Source organism: Pempheris klunzingeri, chromosome 8 (assembly GCF_042242105.1).
Source record: "Pempheris klunzingeri isolate RE-2024b chromosome 8, fPemKlu1.hap1, whole genome shotgun sequence".
Classification (NCBI taxonomy): domain Eukaryota; kingdom Metazoa; phylum Chordata; class Actinopteri; order Acropomatiformes; family Pempheridae; genus Pempheris; species Pempheris klunzingeri.
The window spans coordinates 19937569-19956726 of record NC_092019.1 but is presented as its reverse complement, the minus strand read 5'-3'; the positions used below and the strand labels follow the sequence as shown (position 1 = coordinate 19956726).

At 42.0% G+C, this 19158-nt stretch overlaps 2 protein-coding genes across 2 annotated transcripts; both read left to right on the top strand.

Moving 5' to 3' along the window:
• Nucleotides 1-2571: 2571 nt before the first annotated feature.
• On the top strand, nt 2572-10993 carry lin28aa (lin-28 homolog Aa). The gene is made up of 4 exons (XM_070835941.1): nt 2572-2581; nt 3532-3704; nt 8162-8346; nt 10774-10993. The coding sequence occupies exons 1-4, from the start codon at nt 2572-2574 to the stop codon at nt 10991-10993; spliced, it is 588 nt and encodes a 195-aa protein (XP_070692042.1).
• A 4637-nt stretch (nt 10994-15630) lies between these two features.
• Nucleotides 15631-19132, top strand: mecr (mitochondrial trans-2-enoyl-CoA reductase). Its single transcript, XM_070835390.1, has 10 exons — nt 15631-15933; nt 16566-16663; nt 16818-16949; nt 17039-17182; nt 17631-17733; nt 17910-18012; nt 18114-18187; nt 18283-18343; nt 18429-18501; nt 18597-19132. Exons 1-10 carry the CDS (start codon nt 15737-15739, stop codon nt 18758-18760), a joined length of 1149 nt encoding a protein of 382 aa, XP_070691491.1. The 5' UTR covers nt 15631-15736; the 3' UTR covers nt 18761-19132.
• The last annotated feature ends 26 nt before the right edge of the window (nt 19133-19158 follow it).

Here is a 19158-nt window from a genome sequence, read left to right as displayed (position 1 = left end):
CACCCACCTATTGTCGAGCATATTGCTGTCCAAGGTGCTGGTGACCACATCACCCAGTTATAAGCTGGTGTGAAGGTTTGGCTTTTATAGTTTGAACTTCTGAGGCTATGATATTAAAGAGAGAGAGAGAGAGAGAGGAGAGTCTGAAAAACTCCTGAAGGCCAATAAAACATGTTGCCGGTTTAAAGCAGACGTGGTGCGGCGTTTAAAGCTGCTTACATTGTAGTCTATCTCCTGCTGTAACAGTAAATATTAACCCTTTAACGCCAAGTGCATCATATTTGATACACACACCTCTATTTCATCAGTGTGATGTGTTTTTGTGTGTTTTGTATTTTTGTTTAAGATAAACAAACTGTGAGCAATAAATTGCGCAAAAATGCCGGATGTAGCCACAATGATACAAATTAAACCTTTTTTTTTTTTTAGTAATTTGTCAGAAAGTTCAATAAACACTCAAGTGCCAAAAAATGCGAATTTTCTGGCAATAATTTCACGGCTCAGGCATTAAAGGGTTAAATATGTAAGCGATTCAAGCAATTTCTTTCTTGAGCCAGATTTATTTCTTTAAATAATGTTCCATTCCGGGATGTCTCATCCTAAATCACGTTAAAATGTCAGGGAGTAGTAAAACATGCATACAGAGGTACATTTTCATTATTTTCCAGATTTAAAAAAATAGACTACCACAAAAAAACAACAACAACAACAGCTATCTCATAAAAGACTCATTAAACAAAAATCACTAAATCATGATGGGTAAACATCACAGGGGAAATGACGAACTAATCGATACCTGGTTGCATCAAATAAAATCTGATGTGTTCTGGGTGGATTCGGCTTTACAGTAAAACATCCTATTAAATTCCCCCTCGTTTTATCCTGCCGTCTTCTCCCCATAAACCTAAAGGTTTTAGGTGCTGTTTTACATTATACATTAATTCCTCTAGAGACAAGAAGAAGTATTTTATTCTCTTTTTTTCGTTTTAAGGCATCAGTGAGGGGCAAAACTCTCTCTGCTTTGTGCTGCTATTACTTGTAAATGTCTTCTGGTGCTTGATGTGATCAGCTGTAGAATATTTAGGGCCTTAAACACGCGTGTTTTGCGGCTCCACAAGGGGTCGTTGTGGTCGTTGTGATGAAGTCGACAGGTCTCCTCTGAAACATGAGTGGAAGCTGTTCCTCCATTCATCAACACATCAAACTTCAACACAATAGTTAAGGCGATGTTCGTGTTTCATCCGCACAGATAACTGTGACTCATTTTAGAAAAATTATACACTAAAGTATTCATTCAGATATAGGAATATTGAACAGTTAAATTATTGTCCTCCTGGTGTTTGTTGACAGGCTAAATGATTTCTTTTCTAATACTTTTCTTTATCTTACCTATTTATATCTTATTCTAGCTTTTTTGCTGCTCTTTAATTTGATGTTGAGAGTGAATTGGTTGTATATTATATTGTATATTATTTATGCTACATTATTTTTAAATTATGATTTCGTTTTGAGTCATTTAGTTTTCTTCTCGTTATTTCGTTTTGGGCCTGTTTTTTTTTTTTCTTTGACTCATCCATCACTCCACAAGGACACGAGTCAACATCTAAACGTGATGTGATCAATCACTATTGATCCAATAATTCGTTTGATCAGCGTGGCTTGTTTTCATGATACCATGCATTGTATGGTGGCCTGTTTTTTAATATTCTTTTTTTTTTTTTTCAATTTATTTATTTTAGTTCTGGTCCACTTTCGTTTTCCTGCATGTGTAAACCCTCCACCTCGGTGGCTGGACTCAGTTGAGCTGTTCCTCCTGTGCTGCATGGGAGGAAAACACTTCCCCCCTCCGTGTTTCATCTGGATTACCATCACAATCCTTTCTTTGGCGTGTTAGGACAGCAGCTAAGCAGCGAACACTTACGCCGTGAAACACAATCTGAGTGTGAGACGCTCCGCAGTGCTATAAAGTCAATCTTAGTATTTGTCATGCAAAAATGAAAATGAACAGAAACGCATCAATTAAACCAAAAATGAAATGCTGGATGTTAGAAAAACCGGTGCTTCAGGCTCCACCGGGTTTACTGTCTTCCTATTGTCACCCACACACGCACGCATCCAGATAACATTTGTGACAACATGTTATTTAATTCTGCTCATTTCAGTCATAATTAACTCAAACCTCTCAGGCAGCGGTCATCTCAGAAGGGGTTTATAGATCAATATGACCAATCCTGCAAATAAAACACCTCACAACTGGACATTTTAGTGCTACAAGGGTAAATCCATTGTAGGTAACAGAACTGACTGTGAGCACCATACATGGATGAACATATGAGAATAATGTGATTATTGTTTTTTGTGTTTTATCTTTTGCGTCAGGACTGATGGGTGCTTCCCACATTTTGGGGCCCTTCAGTCACACAACATGCAATCTATCCTTTGGGGACTGTAATTGTGAATCACGTGGACATGACCGAGAGTGTGGGGGGTTTTGTTTGGTGTTGGATGAGAAATGGTCATTTGTACTGACCACTGCAGGAGAGGGACTAGGCAGCGGTGGACACTCAAAACATGGCAGAAGGTATGTTGGGAGCTTTTTTTGGGGAGTCATCGCTGCGGATGGCTGAAGTGGTTCCTCAAGGGGCTGGCTGTCCTTGCATTGTTTTTGAGAGTTTTTTTTTTCTTTTTTGAGGGGGTGGTGGTGGTGTGTGTATGCGTGTGTGTGTGTGTGGGGGGGTGTTCTTCAGCAAAAAATGCTGCTGCCCGGTGACCCCCACCCCTCCACCCCTCATTGTTTAGGGGGAATAGGTTGCCAGCCCCCTTTTGTTTACCTCCCTCTCGCGCTTTCCCTCTCGCTGCGCAGTTCCTGCGTTTCACTGCATTTTGCATGAAAGTGGCAATCTGTGCGGATTACCCAGTTTGAGGGCTTAAAAAACACAAGAAAGGATACTGTAGCTTGGGTGCTAATTTTGACTCAAGGCAGAACTGAAGACATGGGCTCCGTTTCTAACCAGGAATTCCCAGGTTGAGTAACACAATAAGCTGCTTTGCTTTTTTTTTTTTTTTTTTAAATGGGTTGATTAAGTTGTCTGCTGGTGGTCTGTCTATCTGATTGTAGTGGAACATTTTAAGGCATTGTTCGCAGACGTGATGCGCAAACCGTGTCTATAAAAGCATTAAACGCTCTTTAGAAATTCTGACATCATGCAACCTGCAAGATCACTCATTTTGCATCAACTCGTGGCATCATTTGCTTTTTTAAAAAAAATGCTATTTTTTTCCTCCCCGAGATTGAGACAAAACACAGGCTGAGTTTCTTTCTGCTGTGGTTGTTCCATTGATTCATTTATTGACCTGTGATGCAGCAACGCGAGAGAAAGAGAAGAAAAGTTTTTTTCGGGTTTTAAACCTTTTATCCGTTTGCGCTTTTGGATACAACGTGTGCGTCCTGAACGTCTTCGCATTTGCAGCAGCAAACTGGATTTTTAATTTTTTTTTGTTGCATGTAGTTATGATCTCTTTTCATTGCAGGAGTGTGTAAGACCGAGGAGGATGAAGGGCCGAGCACTGAGGAAGACTCGCAGTCTTTCCACGGGCTCGGTGTGTGTAAATGGTTCAACGTCCGCATGGGCTTCGGGTTCCTGTCCATGACCAACCGAGAGGGAGTGCCACTGGACGAACCGGTTGATGTGTTTGTCCATCAGGTAGGAATGAATATCTGCGCCAAGGGGCTGAAACCGAAACCATCGACTCAACTAAAAAAAAACCGCCATTGATGCGACTTCTAGACGCGAATGATCTGTGCATCTTAAAAACTGAGGAAGCACCAACATTGTCTCAAGGTCCGAAAATCAGCTTCTCCTAAATCAAGTGAAATTTCTTACCAGCAGGAGCGAGAACATCCCGCCTGTTTCCAATTCAGCTTGATTATTATTTCTCCAACCATATCAGTATCCTCAGCAGTGACCTGAGGACAAATGCGCGCAGAAAATTACTTAAAAAAAAAAAAAAAAAACATATAAAGTGCACTGCCAGGTCTTTTAGCATGTTTGATGAGAAGTTTTGTATTTTCTTCAGGTTATCAGCGGTGTGTTTCAGAGGATTAGTTGGGTGTTTTTTATTTGCAGTGTGGTGGGTGTTTCTCCCTCAGGGGAACACGTGTTGCAGCCACAGGAGAGCAGAGGCTCTCTCCTCGTGGCGTTTAGAGGGGCACTGAAATAGTGTGATAGAGAAAATTAAAATAAGGATAATTAAAAAAAAAAAAAAGTATGTCCAGAGCCAACAGGCTTTATTAGGTTGACATCAATGCTTTTAAGATGAATATAGATCACTGTGAGTGCTGTGTGAGCTGCATGGAAAGTGGTCATTTGAGGAGGGGAAATGTAATTGATCCTCATCTGAAGTTATTTGAAGAGTCAATGTTTTAGTTTTTTTTTTGATAGATTTTAAGTGGATGCCATGCATTGACATTTGTATTGTTTTTTTTCTTAATAATTCAAATGGTTTGTGATTCTAGGTCGACCTAAGCGCGAAGGCAACGCATTTGAACTCCTTGTATTGATCACTTGTTTTTGGGGTTACAATATGCTTTTAACACACACTCATTTCAGGCAATAGTCATGACCCCCCCCCCTCTCTGTTGTGACAGTTTGCATATATATATTTTTTTTCTTTCTGAGAGGTTTCATCCTTCTTCTGGGATAAATGTAGTAGGTGTAGTTTCAGTTCAGTTTCTGATCTCAAGTGCTTCTTGTCAAACACATCTTTTGTTCTTCACCTCTTCTTTCTCGGACTGAAAAAAATCTGAGTTCATCTAGGTTTAACCAAAACCTCCATTCACCTTTTCATACACAACTGGTAGGGTGGGAGGCGGAGAGGCGGGGGTGCATTTCCCTCCCACTTCTCGTGTGAGTGAGCGCCTCCATTGCTGTCTGATAAGATAAAGGCTTAGCATGTGAATGAGAGGAGTCCCCCACTAGCTGCTCATTCACCTCAAGGTTCCTGTCATAAAGTGATTAAAGGCTCTTTGCTGTCTGCTCACCCTGTGTGTGTGTGTGTGTGTGTGTGTGTGTGTGTGTGTGTGTGTGTGTGTGTGTGGCACTGCGTTACACTCGTTTTAAAAAGAAGATGCTCTCTGGGTTTAGGTTAGGTTAATTTCCTTCTTCACACCACTCTCCAAGGCCTCATGCTGTGGAGACTTTTGTCTAAAGAGTACAATCCTTTTGGTATAAACGCATCCAATTCAAGTCAGTCTATCATTCACGTTTTATTCTCATGACCTCGCATGCTCCACACTTGGTTGAAGCCCGTTTTTAGATTCGGGCAGTTCTTACTCGTTTCTGTTTTTCAGTTGTTTACGCTCTGCATATGATGATGCATTTAGAGAGACGATGTTGTTCAATGCAGCTGTTGTAACTGAAATATTGTTTGACTAAACACAGGAAGTTGGCACCTGACTAATCACATTGCAAATCAAGGCCTGAGTTCAACTGGCGACAGAAGCGTGCAGTTTGGTGCTGCAGTGGTTACAGTGACTTAAAACGAATATGGAGTAGAATTGGTGCTTTTACTCGAGGTACAATGCCAACTTCTATTATGCGCATCATGGGGGGGGGGGAAATCAGCTCAGCATCCAAAAACTTGAGTCTCTATGTCTTTAAAACTTCTTCAGAACGGAGAGACAAAAGTTGTAATGCTCACTGTTTTACTTTAGCAATTACCTCTCACCATGCTCAAATTCACAGGAAGTGCTTAACCAATGACTGACTTCCCTCTCTGTCACTATAAAAAGTAGACACACGCGTGTCAATGATGGATGTATTGGGGTTATGGCAACGTAGATGGCCTCAGCCCTAAAATTAGTGGCCGCGTGTCAAGGAAAATTAACTCCTAGGGTCCTCTGGCCTTTGTGTAGGTGGACAATAGAGCCATGCATCCGAATGGAGCACCCCTCTGCCGTGACCGAGCCCCTCTTTGTCTCAGCAGCGGCCCTGCCATTGTCCTTTGCTGCTCTGATGTCTTTCTCTGCCTCACTTGGCTTCTAGACACATTCTAGATAGAGTTTACAGTCGACCCCAGTAATAACGCCTCATGTCCTTGAAGTTGAAGGCCCCACCTTGATCCGTACGCGCGTGAATGTGTGTGTGCGCCACATGTTACTCATGTTGTGGGAACATAAGTGTGTTTACACAGTGACATTGTGAGGACTTGCCTTTCTTCTGGGAACCAGGTCTTCATACTGTAAATCATTAAATTTTATGTTGAAGGCTTGATTTTCAGGTTAGGATTAGGCTAGTATTTATGGAGTCCACTACTCTATGCAGTTGTGTTTCTATCACTTTGGAGGACATTACATTGAGTGTGTGTGCGTGTGGATAACCTGATGTGGACATGTGGCTGCTGAGGGTCCTTTATGGGGGTGGGGAAGGTCACACATGGGAGAGGAAGTGGGTTAACGGTCACCAGGGCTCTATGGACGTCCATGTTGCCACTCAAATGTCATGGCTCACCAGTCGTGTTTCCTCGCTGCTCAGGACTTTGGAGCAGATGCTCAGCTTTGAGTGGAGGTTGCAGGATTAAAGCCATTAAAGATGGTCCTTTTTGTTTTTGTTTTGTTTTGTTTTACATGGCAGAAGGTGTTGTTCGTGTGCAGCTCAGTAGAACAATCGGCTGTGTTTGTAACGATTCTGACCTCAATATTGAGGACTGAAGTGTCCTTACTGGTTGATTAAGATGAAACTGCATCTATGGGATTAACTACTTTTATCTTTTAAATGATTCTCCGGTTGGATTTGGTTTAAAGCGGACCCTAGGCTTTTCATATAATAAACCTGCTTTGGGAAGATCACAGTGGTTCCTGGTGGTTTTGTCAAATGCAGACAGCAGACTGCTGCTCATAATTGATAGCTGGATGTGACTTTACTCAAAAGTGAAAGAAAGAAAACAGGATTAATGTTTATCAAAACAAACCAGCTACATCATTTATCTTGCTCTTTATGTCTTCAATCTGCTGTAGCTTGTGACAAGTTAATCTCACAGTCCCAGCAAGGGAATTTTAGACAGGGGTTTCCCATGTTGTGTTAGCCAATCTCAGGGTTTTATCTTCAAAACCGCACCACACCTTCCCTTCCTTCATCTTCTCTTTTTTTTCCTCTGGAATCGGAAATGTTTCAGGCGAGACACTGGTGTCAAGAAGAAGAATCTCCCTTAAAAGGTCACTTCAGGTGAACTTAGTTTCAGCTAGCAGAGGGCTAAATTAGTGTTCACTCTCAGCATATTTAAACATCCAGTTCCATTGTTGCACCATCGATTAGTTTAATAAAAAAACACCTCTCCAATGTTGCTGTTCATCAAACACGCTTCAAGATAAAATAATCATATTTCTATCTCAAAAAAGATGTCAAGCACTGATATCAAAGGGAGATATCAATCATTTGTGCTTCCCCTCAGCTTTTATCTTCCATGTCTTTCTGCCAAACAACTATCCAAGGAATGTCCCCCTGACCCCCAATCTCCCAGAGAAGCCATGCTGCCTTCTCACCCCACCCCCAGCTGTAGTACTAACCCCTGCATCCTGCAGTTTAGGGTTAGTGGTGGTGGTGGTCAGTGTGTTAGTGGAGCTTTGTGATGTGGGTGGGAAGAGGGATGGGGTGGGGGCAGCAGTGTGGAATGCTGTTCCTCTGGAGGGGGGATGGGTTGAAGGTTATCCTCATCAGATTTACCACTCAAACACGGCAAAAGACAAAGCAGCATTAAGACATCGGTGCCTTTTGTGCAAGGCAGTGTGTGTACAAACTGAGCGCCAGAGTGGGAACAGCTAGCTTTGTAGTGCTTGTTTGTTTATCAGGTGAGACATAATGATCACCTTAAAATACCACATACCTGATAAGTGCTATTGGGCTCTGATGTTCTCACACGCTGAGGAATGGGTGGGGGCTGTCCTCAAAGGTCAACACATCCATAGGCTCAGTGTAGAGGTGATTTGGTCACTGGCTATGTAAAATGCTAGGTTTTGAAAACTCTAATTATCACTATATACAAAATATATATCCCATCAGCCCTTTGTGGTTTGATTTCTGTTGTACCAGTTACAAACTCATAACACTGGAGTTTCCCAAACAATGATTTCAATGCTGAATCCTTTCCCTGTGTCACCTTTCAGAGCAAGTTGCACATGGAAGGCTTCCGCAGCCTTAAGGAAGGCGAGGCGGTCGAGTTTACCTTCAAGAAGTCATCGAAGGGCCTGGAGTCGCAGCGAGTTACCGGACCAGGTGGCATCCACTGTGTGGGCAGTGAAAGGAGACCCAAAGGCAAGAAGGTCCAGAAGCGGCGTTCAAAGGGAGATAGGTGAGCAAGGATGAACTGTGAAAGAACAGGAAAGACCATTTAAACTTTTGTACCTTGTGGAGAGGGTATTCTGAAATATAAAGCCAAGTAAATTGTAGCATTTTACAAAAATCAAGCAGGAGGACAAATCAAACGGCTCCAAGGCTGCCATTCATTAATGCTAACAGTGCCACTTAATCACAGATGTCTGAAACATCAACTTTTCATAAATAAATAAACAGGTGTTTTTCAGCCTAAGCAGGTCAAATGGGTTTTCAAATGGTTTATTTAGTTTAGGAGGTATGATAATTTCTAAATAAGTAAAGAAACACAAACGAAATTTAAAATCAATCACCAGATGTATAGATTTGTGGTTTTCATTGGGCAGCGACAGATTTTGCACCTTTACATCAGGGACCCATAGCTTTATTTCTCAGTAGTCCACAAACAGTCACTGTTGTGTCCAGTTCAGATCAGATATACAATAGCCTTTTAGTTTGTCCACATTTCCCTTTTCCTCAACCCCAACCCCCACCCGAGCCTCAGCAAGGGTCACACCAGCAGGCTTGACGTATGACCTGGATCAATAACTGTTTAAATCTGCAGGCCCCAAGTGAATTCACACCCACTGACTCTCTCTATCTTCCTAAACCTCTTCTATCAATGTAATATGTAACTCCACAACGAAACTTAGAACTAAAAGAAACCACATTTTGAATAACTTATTACAGATCTGGAGATTGTTGGATTTTACTTAATATTGTTAGAAATGTAGCCAACTATATGTTATAGGAGTAACCATAAACATGTCATTCTACATTCGCACTAAAGCAATTTTACGTGATCTTACAAAAATAAGAGCTACTTTTATGAGTTCAGGTCCTGTAAAAAAAAATTAAAAAGCCAAAAACTTGAATGATCAGTCTGTAAATACAGCTAATATTTTTGAAACTTTTTTTCTTGAGGATTCAAGGGTTTCATGCAACGATATACCTGAAAAGTAGAAGAAAAATGAGCCAAGGGGGCCTTGATTTTGGGGTAATTCTTTGAATAGCAAGGGGTTAGAGGTGTATCAACTTCCCCCTCCTGTCAGTTGTGATTAGAGCCAGAGAGTAGTCGGTGTGAGAGCAGAGATCATTACCGCCTCAAAGAGTCCTGGGAGGCATGCTGTGGTTCAATAACTCTCCCTAGACCACACTGATCCATTGATAAGATATCATTCCCCTCTAGCGTATTTCATTATGCAACACTGGATGATGTTCCTTTGGCTCATGTACGATTGATTGATCGTATTTATAATCAACAGCTAGATTTCATATGGACAGAAGTAAGTAGGGCATAGTTTCATTCCAGTCTTAGTTCAGAGTTCGTGTTTTGCCACCAAAGTCAGCAGCTGTTTTTCAGCCCACGTTTTATAGACCACCTTTGTGAGTGTGTACATATGACGAAGGGTGGGGAAAAAGCTCCTGTCCATTTAATTGATAACAGATGTAAGAGCCCGAGCAAGGGGGTGAAAGGTCGCTGTTGTCATGGCAACATTGTATGAGTAAATGCAAAAGGGATGGGGGCTGGGCTGGAATAGGGGGGTTAGAGAACTGAGGGGAGGGTGGGGGCAGGGTTCAGAGGTCATTACTGCAGCTTTTTTAGACAAAGGGACCACTTCCCCTTCCCTCCACTTGCCTCCTGATGGATGCTGATGTAGGGAGCTTCTGTGATGCAACGGTATAGACCTTGACACCACCCCAACAGCCACCTCTTCAAAGCCACACTGACCCTTCGGCAACCGCCCTGTCCGAACCTCATCTGCTGCTACAATGGTGGCAGGGGGTCCGCAATGGCACAGGCTGACCGCCCCACGCCCACCACCCATCTGTCTTTTGCGCCTGCACGCGTGGCTATTCTATAGATTGTGTTCAAACAGGGGTGGCTGATGGCACCCCTGATGGCTCCCGCTGACCCGTCATCGTATTCATTTCTTAAGTTCAATGCCGATGAAACAGGTGTCTTGCTTTGATACAATAGAGTCCAACGGGAAACTTTTGGCAGTGACACACTGACAAATAGGACAAGCTGTTCATTACGCCTTGAGATAATGAGCCATGGTAACCGTAGCACATCCATGGTAAAATACGGATCCTGCCACTTAATTCTTGCCATCTGTAGTCCAATTGAATAGTTAAACTTTACATAAACCCCAGCCTGCCCAAAGATTGATAATAAAATTTCCTACAATTTATTTGTAAATTCCAATCCTTGTGACATTTTCTGTGGTTTTCCAACCTGGTGTGCTTCTCTGACGTTGTGACCCGGAATGCCCTTGTAAGATTTACGGCCAAATGCAAGTCTTTGCAGGTGAACCGTTGCCATCTAGTGGCAAACAGGTGCAACTTAAAGCTAGAGATATTGCAGGTTTAAGCACACATTACATCTGGTTCTCTGCTCTCATAGGTGCTACAACTGTGGAGGCCTGGACCACCACGCCAAAGAGTGCAAGTTACCACCCCAGCCCAAGAAGTGCCATTTCTGCCAGAGCATCGACCACATGGTTGCCAACTGCCCAATCAAAGCACAACAGTCCTCACCGGGTTCTCAGGGAAAACCGTCCCCCTTGAAAGGAGACGAGGAGGAGCACGGCCACTCAGCGCTGCCTCCCGAGACCTCTGATTAGACGAGAAATCGGGCAACACTGATGCAGGGAAGTACAGAGGCCAATCAAACTGCTTTGATGGTGAGATGGGACACACGATCCACTTCCACCTGTTGAAGCTGCTTTTGGAACTACCTCAGGTTAAAAAAAATGCTTGTGAAGAATGTTGCAGTTTTTTTTTTTTTTTTTTTGTTTGTCATTTGGTGTAACACTCAGGAATACTGCTGTATTATTGCACTCAGGACGCTTCCTAAATATTTGAATCACTGCTGTTCTTTGAGGGGTTTGAGATTGTTGTGAGCAATGCCATATAACCGATTATCTTGATGAGTTTTTTTGTAGAATCTGTTTCCTTTTATGTGATACTGTGCCTCTCCAGTGGGCATTATACCTCTTCTGTTTTCGAGTAATACTTAAGTATAGAGCTACACTTTTGCTGCCTTACCATTTAGTCTCATTCCTGACTGTTATACCTCACTATCCGACAGGCAGAGACGTGACAGTTAGTACCTCTGTAATGAATGTTCGTTTGCATATCGCATGGGGATCGGGAGGGTTCGTGGAAACACATGGGTCGGGTTTTAGGGTATAGCTATAGGCAATGTGTTGGCATCTGCCAATATTGCAGTTGACCATCCAGTAATCCTGGGGCCAAATGAATGTCAGACCTAAAGTGGTTTCCAGCTTTTGGTCAGAGTTATTTTTTTGTCATTTTGTTATTTCATCCAGCATTTTGCTGGGTGTCTACAGGTGCACGGTCTACCTCATTGGTGCATGTTTGGTCATTCTAACCGCTGATGGTAAACCAAATATTCTCAAAATACAGGAGATTTGGAGATTGAGATTTGAACTGGGATTAAATCAAATCCTTTTTGCACTACAGTATTCACACAGCATTGCCATTGAACCAGGTTGTGGTCAGGGGTTCAAATCTTTTGAGCCTCTGATCACACCCTACATCACACCTGACCTGGACTTGGTCAGATGTGGTCTGATCTACTTGGGTGTATGATGCAGCGTGGTACTATAGCTTCATGCTACATCACAGCTGCCCTGCATGCCGAAAAACACAATGTCACAACTATTTGGGGAAAGCCAGATTGTCAGACTGGATACAGTAGTAGTCTCAACCAGAGAGGGCAGCAAAACGCTGCTTTTCAGCCTGGTCAGATTACCCTTAAACCCTGATGGGAGTTGGCAGCAGTCAGCTCTCTATCTACAGTACATTCTCATTTTATTGGGTGCTGTGTGAAATACTGCTGCTTTATAATTACCTCAACTTGGATTTGATAGAATTCCAACCAGTGTGATACTAAACCCAATACATGTACATCATCACTTCTAATAAGATACTTGACCTGGACTGAGTTACTGAGGGGTCCAGCTGGCTCTCCTCTTGATACTTGAATTAAACGAGGCAGAATCAGCCACGATGTTGCCAGTGGGAAGGCTGGTGTTTTTGTTTATATCCAGTGTGATCCATTTCTAGGTAGTTATTTAAGACATTACCTCCCTATTGCCCTTTAGTAGGGTAATAGTTCAGGAGCACCAAGCCTGCACAGAGGAGCATGTAGAACTAGCTAGCTAATCAGCATTTTACTCCCGTTTTACAGGAGAAGCTGACGAGACTTTTACACCCAATTAATATATATGAAAAATTATTCTAAAGCCTTTTTTAAAAAAAAAAAATCATACTAATTTATTTTCATCCAAGAGTGCTGCCGCTTCTCCTTCTGCTCCTGTTGAAGCCTCTCAGCAATGAATGTTCTAGTAGACCTCAAAAAACTGCCAAATGTCATTCAAAGCTCCATATGACTTGAGAATATATTTGGGTAACACACTTTTATCATCAAGGTACTTATATTACTTTGTACATATGTGCTTGATAAATCATTGTCATTGTCCTTAACAATAATTCAATGCGGTATGAATACAGTTGAACAGTAATATATTGCAACACAAGAATAACAGTATGCAGTACATACTGCATGAGGACATAGTATTATGAGGACTGACGTAAGGTGTGTGTTTGTTTTATTTTCTTGGCCTTGTATATTTTTTTTTAACCTTTTTTTGGACAATGAGCCTTTCAGAAGAGAGTCCCATTGTTAGTCCTATCTATGCCAAAACCAATGCAATGTTACTCTGCACTAATCATGTGTAAGATGCATTAATTCATTTTATATTCAGTTTAATCTCTTTTGAATATGTGTTCTATCTTTGCTATCATTTTTATTTTTATTTTCATACCACACACAGTCAGTCGCTGATTGGGGGAAAAAAAAAAAAACTCCACTCCTCTTAGACTCATCTCAGGAAATTGGCAATCTGAAAACTCAGGGAATGCTTCAGATTGATTGGAAGAAGTCGAGGAGTGTTTATTCGAGACAAAGCAGGGAACAATGCTCACCCGCACGGTGTGAAGCATAGGACAGGCAAGCCAAAGTAAAATGGGTTTGGGAATGTCTTGGTGCAGAAGTTTCTCTTTTTACTTTCAAGGAAAATACCCACAAAAAAAAAAAGATTGTGGCCAAAAAAAAAGGCAAAGATTACAAATGATGTGAAACAGTTAAGATTGAGATTCACAAGCTTGTTGACTCTTTCCGTGCACCCAGCGTGGTGATGATCTTTATATTTTCTCCTCTTTGACATAACTTGCCATGATATACGATATGAAGAAAATGTTCCACTATAATTGTATTTTTTTCCTCTTTAATCGTTGTAGATGGGGATGTAGTAGAATATTGTTAAAGGGATTGGGGCTAGTAGTGTATGATCCGGGGTTGTCTCATCTCAACACATGGCCGATGCTTGGTGTTTCAGACTATCAATGCTTATGACAAAAAAGAATGTGTCATGAATGACTTAACACTCAAATATTGCTTCATACGCTGCTGGTAGGTGGTGTGTATATATATATTTTTTTTCCACATTTAATGGTTGCAGAAGAAAACACAGCTTTGATCATTTGACTCAGGACATGTAATGGTTATTTTTCTGTGTTTTTTTTTAAGTTGAAAATACCACTTTGGATTGCAGAGTCAGTGTCTCCTCTAACTTGAAAACGTTGTCTTCATTTTAAAAAGGAACACAAATGGAAACACAAATGATGTCCTTTTTTTTTTTCAATCTCTATGGTTAACTTTCCACTGACCAACTCAACTGTCAAACTCTTAGTTGGATCACGACATCCACTTTTCAGATAAAGGTTGAATGACAAGACTTTAATATTGTGATGTCTGCAATATTCTGCTGTAGTGATGTTTTCAAAGTATCATTTGGAAACTGTGAAATGTCCATGAAAGACATTCTGATTGCAACAAAGTGACCCCTCAGTGGTGTGTTATTGTGATATGATTGTCGGGTGTTAGATGGGTTAGATATACCTTTAAAATCCAAGGACCTGCAAGACGTGCTCAGGGTAACATTTGAAGCGCATCAAGCATTCTGGTCCACAGTTTGCTTTGTGTTTGCTTTTCATGGTACATCTTGTTTGTGACCATCAGCCGTTTGATTTGTGCTGTATCTTATCAGATGAATGGCTAGAGCTGCTTCCAAAAAAATGTGCATTTATTACTGATGAATGTATCAATGTTTACTGCCATAAAGCTACAACTATCTTGATCCATCTTATTTTGGTTTAATGGCTAGTTTGTCAGTGATGAGCAGCATGTAGGCTTTTCAAAGTATTATTGTGATTCTGTTTCTATATGTAAAGATCTGCTCAATTTCCTAGTAAATATCTCAATATTCATGTGTCTGTTTTGCTCTCCTGCTCTTACAACAGAGGTCGTACACAACCAACATCTACGACTAAAGGTCTTGCTTCAGTAAATCTGCCATGTTTTATTTAACAGCAATGAATACCATGGTTATTAATGTTATGGAAAACTAAACGTATAAGTCGATGTGAAAAATCATTTTAGTTAACTACATTTAAATACAAACTTGACAATTTTAGTCTTTGTCAATTTGGTCAAATTTGTCAACTCAACCAACACGAGGAGGAATTAGTGCAGATGTTTATTGAGTCTGGGATGATGTCTACATGTTTGTATTGTAATACCAATTCTCACACACACACACACACACACACACACACAATTAAAAGAAATGAGTAAGACTAATTCTGAAACTAATAAAAACTGAACTAAAACTCACCTACACTGAGCACACCAACTCTGGAAACTAACTGAAACCAAAATGAATGAGAACTAAAGCACTAAATATGTGTTAACTAATGCAAAACAACAGTTATACAGTGTGGAGAAGTGCATATAGTGCAATAGTGTATAAAGTCCTTAATCAAATAAAATACGCCGAACATTATTTTACAATGTAAAGATTATGCAGCTTTTTCAGCCAAGTCAAGATATCAAATGTACCAGACATGCAAATGTAGGAATGATTCTGAGAAATGTCTTTTTATGTTGGGTATGATCTGAAAAAGAAATACCCAGGCTGTGAGAAAGATATGACTAAAAATTTACTTCTCACTGTACCGCTTTACATGAAGCGATAAACCAAAGAAAAACATCAGTTCCTCATTTATTTTCTCTGCCCGCTCACCTCCTGACACCCAGGGCGCTGTACCTCCGCTGTCCACCAGGGGCGCTGCTCTCTGTTTTCAATGACACAACCTTATGGGTAACATCCAATATGGCGGCACACTGAGAGGACCGCTAGCTAAACTCACACTCCTGACATAAACCACTGAGTTGTGCGGTGCTCTTTGGATATTTTAAAGTGTGCTTCTGTGTCACCATGTGGTCGCCTTTCCACACAGTCTGCTTAAGAAGACAGACGGCCAGCAGAGGAGGCTTCGTCGCAGCTCTTTTAAAGATGTCAAAGCTCGGCGGCAGAGCCAGCGTTTCTCTCTTCAGCCACTCAGCAGGACTCGCAGCGCCAACATGCAAGGCTCTTCTGTACAGAAAACACGGGGACCCGTCTCAAGTCGTTAAGTAAGGGCGCTTGTCATTAAACACAAGGGTGATTCATCCCTGACACCACACACACATGCAGTAGTGAGTATGCGTCTAGCTCCTCCAAGGCCCGACTCTCTCATAGTAAAGCTGCTCTATAACTTCAAGCAGAGCGGAAAACTAGACGCATATTTGCCAAACCGACCCGCGAGTCCTCACTCGTGACGTCTCTCTGAAAAACACAGTTTGAAAACACTTCTGTTAAAGCATAAATCTCACCTTTGTGTTGCATATCTGAGTCTGTTTTCCAGTGCGGCGTCTTCCTCGCTGTGTTTCGGTGCGCCACGCTGTAGTGCGCTCACTGCTGCCCCCCTGAGGACGGAGGGCGAAGAGCCCGGTCCACACTCCCAAGACACAAAGATGGCATTTGTGCTTCTTCAGAAGTGTTTTAAAGCAGTATTTCCCTAAGCTTTTCTACGGGACCACCAGGGATTGTCTCCCACGCAGCAGTTGAGACATGGTCTGGAAAATCTACATTAAAAATTCTCACAAGATGCAACGTTCAATTGCTTGTTTTGTTCAACTGACTAAAACCCTGCTGTAATCAATCGTCAGCGACATTAAACAGCAGTTAGTTTTTATTTACCTATTATTTATTTATTTTTTGCCAGGCTGGAGGATATAGATCTTCCTCCCATAGGTGCAAAGAATGTCCTGGTTAAAATGCTGGCAGCTCCAATCAACCCATCTGACATCAACATGATTCAAGGTATTCGGCTCGTTGGTTACCTCCACACAGGGCAGGAGCAGCCATACAAGAGATTGCATTGAAAACAGCTTTACGACAGCAAAAACAAAAGTAACGCGGTATTTATTTTTGCATGGTGTGAAGATCAGTTGTTTATCTGACGGTGTTTTTTCAGGTACCTATGCTATCCTGCCTGACCTCCCAGCCGTTGGGGGCAACGAGGGAGTGGCCCAGGTCGTAGAGGTGGGCAGCCAAGTGAAGTCTCTCAAAGCAGGAGACTGGGTCATCCCTAAAGATGCTGGTCTAGGTACATTACAGCTTGAATTTCATGAGCTAGCCCACAGGCTCTCAGTTATGTCTCCAACCGCGAGAGTTTTGTGCCTTTTGTGTGAGCAGGGATGTGGAGGACGGAGGCAGTGCTAGCTGAAGACGACGTCATCTCGCTACCGAACAACATTCCCTTGTTGTCTGCGGCCACGCTGGGGGTGAACCCCTGCACTGCCTTCAGGATGCTCTCTGACTTTGAAGAGCTCAGGCCAGGTATCTTTTCCACACACATGCTCTTAACATTATTTTTCTGTCATAGAACTCCAAACCCCTGGATTACACATGCGGAGGTAGACGCCGAAGGATTCCCCTTATCTTACTATTTGGTTAAATAGTTTTTTAGCAACCAGAGTGACGAAACCATCAGTCCCCTGGTTGCAGAACATCTCAGTAAAAATGTAACATATTTTAAAAGACTAGAAAGACCACTTAAAGCGCTGGTGATTTACAGAAAAAGTCTGTCAGTGATTTTAAAACCACTGCGTTGGTCAGGCTTATCGGCCGGTATTTGCGGCCTGAACTTACATTTGAAGGAATCCCGCACCCTCCTTCACCAAAATAATGATAACATTTAAAAACATTACACAGTTTTCTCTGAAGACATGACACGCTCTGCAGTAGTATTTTCCAGTGTGTGACAGTTTCTCTGCTGTCCTTGCAGGTGACTCTGTGATCCAGAACGCAGCCAACAGTGGAGTTGGACAGGCCGTAATACAGATTGCTGCTGCAAGGGGAATAAATACTATCAATGTCATCAGAGACAGGTGAACTCAGATTAGTTTAAAGGCATGACTTTTTTTAAAACATTGTAGGTAAATAACTGACACTCATTGTTATCAGCTGACTGTGAGATAGTGAAGTCTTTTGTTCAAGTGTCTTTCTGTGTGTGTTAGACTTTATGACTGTAATGAACTTCTATATTGTGTCTTCCTTTTCAAAGGCCAGAGTTCACACAGCTCAGTGACAGGCTGAAGGCCATCGGAGCAACTCACGTGATCAAGGAAGAGGCACTGAGGCGGCCGGAGACTAAGGAGCTGTTCAAGGTCTGTGGGTCTGAGGACTAGTTAAAAGACATGATCATGTCCTTGGCCACTGGTGAATAAAGTCAGTACTATAATTAATTTCATTTTTTTCTTTTAAAAAGACCTGTCCAAAGCCTAAACTGGCTCTGAATGGAGTCGGAGGCAAAAGCGCAACAGAACTGCTGCGTCATCTACAGTGAGGATGCTGAATCATCTATGCTGACATGATCTAATATCTGACAGTGAAGAGAAAATCTGACCACATGATGCCATAACTCCCACATATTGCAGGTTTGGAGGATCTATGGTGACGTATGGCGGGATGGCCAAACAGCCAGTTACTGTCCCTGTGGTGAGATGAATCCTCCTACGGCAACCCAGATTTAACAAAGAGGCTTTTTTTTTCTCAGTACACTTAACAAGCTTGTTCTCTCCAGAGTGCTCTTATTTTCAAGGATGTGAAGGTGCGGGGATTTTGGGTCACACGGTGGAAGAGAGATGCCTTAAATGGTGAGTTGGCATGGAGTTTCCTCTTTCACACATCAAGATACCAAAGTAAGTCTTCAAAAGAATTTATTTAATTAGAAATTATGCTTTGTCCTTAGATGGAGGGGCATTTAGAGCCATGCTGGATGAGCTGTGCCACCTCATCCAGCAGGGAAAGCTGACGGCCCCCGCCTGCACCGAGGTGGGCCTCCAAGACTGCAGCAGAGCTCTGGACGCGGCCATGCAGCCTTTCACTTCAACTAAACAGGTCCTGATCATGTGAGCAGCTAAGCACCATCACATCAGCACCACATCGTCGTGACCAAAGTGTATGAACTGAAGCGGAGCAAAACATACAATCAAACAACTGGTAAAATGAATAAAGTGACACTATACATTAATCGCTCAGCGTATAAAGAAATGCATTTTTTTGCATCTGCATGTATAGAAACACTTTAGATGTGATGATAGAGGATTCAAGATTTCACTCTTAAAAAGCAGTACAAACCTTGCATGGTGAATGACGGCGTCTTCACAGCCAGCTCAAAGTCCACTACCTGTCATGTTGTTCAATCACGTTTTGAATTGAGTGGTGTGAAACTATCATAGAGTCAATATAATGCAGCTTTATCTGATATGTTTAGCAGCCTGAGTAGATGCATTTGCCATTAATCAACAGTA

Coding starts and splice junctions, on each gene's coding strand:
- lin28aa (XM_070835941.1), top strand. Junction 3,705..8,161: donor TTGATGTGTTTGTCCATCAG/GTAGGAATGAAT, acceptor GTCACCTTTCAG/AGCAAGTTGCACATGGAAGG. Junction 8,347..10,773: donor CGGCGTTCAAAGGGAGATAG/GTGAGCAAGGAT, acceptor CTGCTCTCATAG/GTGCTACAACTGTGGAGGCC.
- mecr (XM_070835390.1), top strand. CDS start 15,737: ATGTGGTCGCCTTTCCACACAGTCTGCTTAAGAAGACAGACGGCCAGC. Junction 16,950..17,038: donor CCCTAAAGATGCTGGTCTAG/GTACATTACAGC, acceptor TTGTGTGAGCAG/GGATGTGGAGGACGGAGGCA. Junction 17,183..17,630: donor CTTTGAAGAGCTCAGGCCAG/GTATCTTTTCCA, acceptor CTGTCCTTGCAG/GTGACTCTGTGATCCAGAAC.